The sequence below is a fragment of the Octodon degus genome, unplaced genomic scaffold (assembly GCF_000260255.1).
Source record: "Octodon degus isolate 3935 unplaced genomic scaffold, OctDeg1.0 scaffold00037, whole genome shotgun sequence".
In the NCBI taxonomy this organism is placed as follows: Eukaryota; Metazoa; Chordata; class Mammalia; order Rodentia; family Octodontidae; genus Octodon; species Octodon degus.
Window position 1 is genome coordinate 6,074,185 of NW_004524613.1, and position 7,731 is coordinate 6,081,915.

A 7,731-nucleotide genomic window follows, 5' to 3' on the forward strand; every position below is an offset into this window, starting at 1 on the left:
AGGAGAAGGAGAAGGAGAAGGAGAAGGAGAAGGAGAAGGAGAAGGAGAAGGAGAAGGAGAAGGAGAAGGAGAAGGAGAAGGAGAAGAAAGAATCTAATTCTGTACCTGTTACAGACTTCTAGCCTCAATAAGAAAGAGTTGTGGTCATCCCTTGCTTGCTTTGCTACCTTGTGTCTGCCATGGGCTGTTCCTCCTCTGCCACCCTGCCTTTAGAGCCAGTCAGTGAGGGACTGAAATGTCTACCAACAGTGGGCTACACAAACCTTTCCTCGGGCCAGGGAGATAGCTCAGTAGAATAAGCGCTTGCCCGGCAAGCGCAGGGTTCAGAGTTCAATCCCTAGTACCACAAAAAATAAAATAAAAAATAAGTAAATCTTTCCTCCTTTAACTTTGGGGTCAGGTATTTTGTCCCAGCCATGAGAAAAGTTACTAAAACAGAGATCTACTAAAAATAAAAATCTAGTAATGGAAATGCAAGTATTTACTACATTGGCTTTTACTTTCAAAATGTTCTATTAAATCTTTAAGTAAGGAATGAAAAAAGAAGCACAAGTCTTCCTCTGATCAGTGGTGGCTGTGAGAAGAAAACATGAAAAAATAATTACAAAGAGGCACAGAGAAATTTGTAGATGTTCATTACTTGTAGTGTAGTGACAGCTTTTCAGGTATATACCTGTATCAAGCCTTACCTGACCATACAATTAAATATTACAATTTATTGTGTCAGTTATTCCTCAATTTAATGAAAAAAATGGACTGTAAAACCTTCTAAAACTAAATCTAGGGGCCAGGGAGATGGCTCAGTGGAATAAGCGCTTCCCTGGCAAGCACAAGGGCCTGAGTTCAATCCCTGGTTCCGCAAAAAAATAAATAAATAAATAAATAATAAAACTAAATCTACCAAAAAAAAAACCTACCCTTGTTTAAAATACTTCCCACACACACAAAAAAAATAAATAAATAAATAAATAATAAAACTAAATCTACCAAAAAAAAAACCTACCCTTGTTTAAAATACTTCCCACACACACAAAAAAAATAAATAAATAAATAAAATAAAATAAAATACTTCACGTATTTGGCACAGGGTCTCACTATGCAGCCAGCATACCCAGGATACGGCATATGGTACCAGGGGTCAAACCCGGGTCTTTGTGCTTGCCTAAGCAGGCACTTAGTCTACTGAGCTATCTTGCCAGCCCCCTAAAATACTTCAAAGGCTCCCCCTCTGCCTCCAAGATAAATCTTCAAACTCCTACCCTAACACCCCAGGAGTGGTATGCCATTTTCTCACAAGTAGCCTCAAGTTCAGTCAGATTTACTTACACTTTCTTTTCTAGCATTATTAGAATAATCAGAGAACTAGGTGGCATAAGTACCTGCCTCACAAGCACAAGTCCTGAGTTCAATCCCCAGTATGGGGGGGGAGGGGACTTTAATTCTGTACCTGTTACAGACTTCTATCATAGCTTTCCAAGTGTTTGCAGTCTTTAAAAAAATCTCTATTAGATTATAAAATTGAAGAAAATTTATGTTTTTTAAATTTCTTCTTTTAAAAAAAATGTATTTAGTACAGGGTCTACAGGGTCTCACTACACAGATCAGACTCATAATGATTTTCCTATTTTCAGCCTCCCAAGTACTGGAATTACAGGCGCGTGCCAGCACACCCAGTCTCAATCAACATCTCAGTACATCCTGGGAGTGAGGCCAGCATAGCATGCAGGAGATCAAACCCCAGTCCCTGTGCCTGCCTAAGCAGGCGCTTCAGTCCGCTGAGCTATCTGGTCGACCCTGAAAGTTTATATTTTTAATGCAGTACCTTGCATCCTTCCTAGAACGTAAATCTTTATACTCATCTGTACACCTATCACAGTACCTAGTCTAAACTCCTTTTCAGAGTGGTAGTCAATAAATACCTGCTCTATTCTAGCTCACTACCACCTTCAAGGAGTCCTTAAGGAGTTTCCACTGTTTTATCTCATACTATATTTTAACATATGCTAGGAAGACCTTGGTGAAGCAGTATATAGTGAAAGGGGTTTTCCTTATTTAAATCTCTAAACAGATAGACATAAATGAATAGAAAAAAGACACGATTAATAGAGGAAAGAAGAGATGGTTTTTATGACTGTTACCACCTAAGAAATGAATCTGCAACAATCCAGATACAAGAGTAAGGTAGCTGGAGCAGCTATTAACTTCCAAGACAAAGCAAGGTGTTTATTTCAAGTCTCCAGCCCAGTGAACACACACCCTAGCCTGCCTGCCTGCCTGCCTATTTGTCTGTCTCTGTCTCTCATTCTGTCTGTCTGTCTGTCTGTCTGTCTCTGTCTGTCTGTCTGTCTGTCTGTCTGTCTGTCTCTCTCTCTCTCTCTCACACACACACACACACACACACACACACACACACACACCTCTCTATCTTAAAAGCTAAGAAGCTAAGTAATTTAGGACAAGGGGAATAGCTCAGGGGAAGAGCACTGGCCTAGCACCATGCATGAGGTCTAGGGTTCCATCTCCACCAAGGGGAAAAAATATTTAAAACATACTAGTTGCCATTTCCCCAGATGTTCTCAAATTCATTAGTAAACAAATAAAAACCTCAATTACTTTCTGATTTGGTGTCAACAGTTACTTCACCAAGTGCATTTTGTTGTGGGCTATAGAAAGTATTATTCGGGTCTGGGTATAGTTCAGTGGCACAGTGTCTGCCTGGCAAGCACAAAGTCCTGAGTTCAATTCCAGGTAATAGAAGAAAAAAGAAAAAAGAAAAAAAGAAAAAAAAAAAAAAAGAAAAGATTTCCAAAATATTTACTAGGAACAGCATACTGCACTTAGCTGAGCTGGCAAGGAATACAAGAAGTAAAATTGCAGTGTTTCTAAATCATATATAAAGTGGCTAAAATTACAAGTGGTAGAACAACTTAAAATACAGGCTGGCAGGGCTGGGGAGATAGCTCGGCAGTCAAAGAGCCTCCCTGGCAAGTGCAAGGACTGGAGTTCGATTCCCAGTACCACATGCTGTGCCAGCCCCACAACCCCCTGTCAGCCCCAAAACCGTGTTTGGTGGCACATGCATGTAATCCCAGCACTGGGGAGTCAGAGCTACGTAGTGAGATCCTGTACCAAATAAATAAACAAACAAACAAACAAACAAACAGCTTGAGGGCCGGCCTGATAGATCAGCGGACTAAAGCACCTGTTTAGGCAGAGCGCTGCGGCCAGGGTTGGGACCAGCTGAGACTGCGATTGAGACTGGGTGCAGTGGTGCAGTGCCTGTAATCTCAGCCCTTGGGAGGCTGAAAACAGGAGGATCACTACAAGTCTGATCTACACAGTGAGACCATGTAGACCCTGTCCTAAATACAGAAAGAAAGAAAAAATATATATATATATACAAACTGGTAGGCACATACAGCCTCTGCTATGAAAAACAGTATTCTTGAACCAGTTTGTTAAAGACTTACAGTATTAAACTGTACAGTTTCTCCATGATTAAAAATAAGATCTGTGTCCACCTAACCTTTTTTCTACTGCCACTTTCTTTCTCCTTTAATACCAAGAGGTTAGATTACACTGGAGTGACTTCTGAGGACTGGACCCAAAATTCAAGATGTACTGTACTTTTGACATACGGGTGCTAAGAGTCTAGAAGTCTTTCTTGAGTTCATTCATTCATTCATCATTAAAAACTATTAAGTATCCAGAATGTGCCGGACACTGGACACTACGCTCAGCAAAATCAAAACCACTTATATAACCCCGATTCTTGTGCACCTTTCTTTCAATCTAATTCTGTTGTCTATATCACAATTAATCATAAAAAACTGACTACGGCCTCTACAATTCAGGCTCAGAAGACAAAGGGACTGCAAGGAGGAAAACGAAGCCCGAAAGTGTCTTGCCCAAGGTCACACCACGCAACAGTGACAAAAGAGGACAATCCCCGTGTCCCACAACTCCATCAGTGTCTCTCCCTGAGAGGCAGGGGCTACAGACGGCGATGGAGGAACTGCAAACCTCATCAGATATCGATCCAGGGTTCCTCTCTCCTAGAAAGAGGGGGAGACGCCAGAGTCAAACCAGGAGCAGGGAGATGTGGGAAGCTGCCTTAGTTTCCCCGCGGAAAGACGGCCTCGCAGCCAAGCGGCCCCACAGGCGCGCCTTTCGCAACTTCTTCCAGCTTCTCTCGCCCCGCCCTCTCCGACTCCAACCCCGAGACCAGACAGGCAACCATAGGATATTACTCCGGCACTCACAAGAATTCGCACCAGCAACGCCATGTTCCTCAGCAACCATTTCCGGGTGAAGGGTGAGCTTCCGGAATCCCCGCGGTCACAGCCCCTGCACCTCCGCGTCCTTTCGCTAAAGGCACTCGGGCAACCCCGGCGCAGGCGCGGAGCCCCCGTGCGCATGCGCCCGCGCAACGCACCTGGGGGCGGTCAAGCCGGGTTGCCGTCTGGACTGTGTGCTCCCAGCTACGCGTCACAGTGGCTCAAAATCTCCACCGACGCCACCTCCTGACCTCGGTCTCTTGTATCCCAATTTTTTGGTTTTCTTTTTGAGACAGGATCTTGCTATGCAGTTCAGGCTGTCCTTGAGTTTACTTTGTAGCACAGGCTGGTCTCGAACTCGCAATGATCCTCCTGCTTCAGCCTCCCGAGTGCTGGGATTACAGGCGTGCCCTACCAAGCCTGGCTGTATCCCAGTTGTTATCTTCTGCCTTTTTTTTTTTTTTTTTTTTTTTTTTCAGAACTGGGGAAAGGGCTTGCCAGGGAAGCGCTTATTCTACCGAGCCATCTCTCCCACCCCTCTTCTGCCTCTTTAGCCTGACTTCTCAGCAGCCTTTTCCTAGAGTCCCTCCTTTCCAGATCACCAGCGAAAGTACCCATTTTCAAGGGCGAACTTAAAGAGAACTGGATTTTGGTGAATCTCAATATTTATAAAGAGCCTAAGAAGGAATTTGAGATAAAAGTATAAGACAGAGTGTTGAGAATGAAAGAAAGAAAGCAATCACATGCTGACCTGTATATAACTTGAGAGAAGAAGAAACTCAGAGTTTGTGTTTGGTTCGTTGATTGGTTAGTAGAAACTTCTTTGAATATTTCTGAGAAATGATTTTGTAAAGTTGAGGATACTGGATAAAAAAAATCAAGGATGCAAGGAGTTTTCTGAGAAGGTGGCCTTTTCTGAGAAAAATAGCGTTGGCTAGAGAACTCTTCATTGTATCCCAGAAGTGGAAGAAAGTGTGAATGTCCCAGCGGTTGACTGGGAGCAGAAGGCCAGGCTGTTTCAATTCCTTCCTTTCAGCTCATTCAACAAAGATCCTTCCAGTGTTCCCTGTGTACTAGACACAAGACATCGTGGACACTGGCTCATGGAGCTCATAGACTATACAGGAAACAGGAAAGTATTCAACCAGTGAAAGAATAAAAACTGCTAAGTATTATGAGGGAAACAGCTAATGTAGAGAACACGGTGTAGAATTTCAACTATATGGCCAGATAAAGCCTTTAGGAGGTGACATGGAGGATGAGATCTAAAGGATGAGGAGGAGATCACGTATATAATATGACATATATGTGTATGACATATATGTTTTCAAATATGTATACATGTAGAAACCAGGGGTGGTGGTGCACATTTGTAATCCCAGCACTCAGGAGGCTGAGTTCTGCAAGTTTGAGGCCAGGCTGAGCTACATAGTGAGTTCAAGGCCAACCTAAATTACACAGCAAAACCCTATCTCAAGAAAAGGGAAGGGAAAGGAAGAGAAGGGAGGGGAGAGGAGGAGGAAAAAGATTGTGGAACAGCTAATTCAACTAATGAATATATCACTGTTTTATAATGAAATACTTCAAATCCACTTGCTAATTGATCTTCAAGTGTATATTTATCAACTCCAGTCACTTAACTGAAATGTTGTATCCTTTAACATCTCCCCAAACCCTTTTCAATCACCATTCCACTCCCAACTTTTTTTTTTTTTTTTTTAAATCAGAACCGGGGATTGAACTCAGACCCTTGCGCTTGCCAAGCAAGCGCTTATTCTACTGAGCCATCTCCCCGGCCCCCACTCCCAACTTCTGTAAGCTCGGTTTTTTCAGATTTCATATTAAGGAGAATGATCTCTGTCTCTTCTGCCTACCTTATCTCACTTAGCATAACATCCTCCAGGTTCTTCCATGTTGTCATAAATGACAAAATTTCCCCTTTTCAAGCTGAAGACTTTTTCAGTGTATATTAACCACATTTTCTTTAGATTAATTGTAGGTCTTGGCTATTGTGAAATGATGCAACACACATTGGAATGCAACTGTCTCTTCAACATATGGACTTTATCTCCTGTAGATAACAGATCCAGCAGTGGGATAGAGCCATATTATGTGATAGTTCTCTTTTTAATTTTTTAAAAAACTTCCATACAGCTTTCCATAACGGCTATGCTAATTTCCATTCTTATGCACAGAACACAAGCGATCTCTTTTTTCCATTCCTATCAACACTTGTAATAGCTATTCTAACAGTTATAGTATTCTCTGTGGTTTTAATTTGTATTTATGATTAATGGTGAGAATTTTTATATGCCTTGTATATGTCTTCTCTGGAGAAATATCTATTTTTGAAGATTTTTTCACATTTTGTTTGCTTCTGTTTTGTTTTGGGCTGTTGGGGATTGAATACAGGGCCTCACACGTGCTAGCAAGCACTCTGCCATCTTTGTGGGGGTTTTGTAAGTGGTCGTGGTGCTGGTGATAATGAAGATTGAACCTTCACATTGATGTACATCCCTCGCCCCTTTTTCTTATTTTGAAACAGGGTGTTGCTAAGTTGTCCAGGCTGGGTTAAATTTGCAGTCCTCCTGCCTCAGTCTCCCAGAATGTTAGGATTCTAGCTATGCACCACCACACCTGGCTCTTTGACCATTATTAAATCATATTAGTTATTTTCTTGTCATTGAGTCATTCCTAATGTATTTAGTATATTAACCACTTATCAGATGTAGGTACTAATATTTTTTCCCATCTCACAGACAGTCAAATTCTGTTGACTTTTCGTTTGTTGTATAAAAACTTTTTTTTTTAATTTGATGTAATCCTGTGGGTCTGTTTGCACATTCATTCCCTATGCCTTTAGAGTCATGTCTAGAAAAATTTTTGCTCAGACTGACGTCATGGAGTTTCCCCCCTAACTTTTTCCTTTAGTAGTTTTAAAGTTTTTGGTGCAATGTTTAAGTCATTAATACTTTTTTTTTTTGAGGAAGGGTCTCACCAGATTTTAGGCTGGCCTTGAACTCATAGCCCAGGCTGGCTTTGAACTCACAGTGATCCTCCTGCCTCAGCTTCCCAAGTGGTGGGATTACAGCATGCACCACCACATCGCCGTCTAATACATTGTGACTCGATTCTATGTATGAGATTGGCACTTTCAAGTTCTTTTTTTCTTTCTGAGGGGACATATCAGGAATCAAACTCAGGACCTTGCACTTGCCAAGCAGGCACTCATACCCCTGAGCTAGCTCCCTGGCCCCAAAATTGGCATTTTATTGTGATATTGACATTTATATCTATCCATGTAAATATCAGTTCCATCATCATTTATTGAAGAATCTAGCAGCAAGAGATTAAAGGCATGTACTACCATGCCTGGCTTATTGTTTTTAAACAGAATATAAAGATATCCCTTGGGCTGGTGAGATGGCTCAGTGGTCTAAAGCACCTACTTAGA

General features: G+C 41.8%; 1 protein-coding gene across 2 annotated transcripts in view; it reads right to left on the reverse strand.

Moving 5' to 3' along the window:
• Positions 1-4,367, reverse strand: part of LOC101574099 (ubiquinol-cytochrome-c reductase complex assembly factor 1) — a 114,092-nt gene extending 109,725 nt beyond the window's left edge. The window contains exon 1 of one of the 2 annotated variants that reach the window (XM_023714850.1): positions 4,263-4,367. In XM_023714850.1, coding sequence (XP_023570618.1) covers positions 4,263-4,286 — 24 coding nt within the window. In that variant the 5' untranslated portion in view covers positions 4,287-4,367. Of the gene's footprint in view, positions 1-4,023; positions 4,230-4,262 lie in introns of those variants that run through there. The other variant, XM_023714852.1, reaches the window with a different exon arrangement.
• Positions 4,368-7,731: the final 3,364 nt, after the last annotated feature.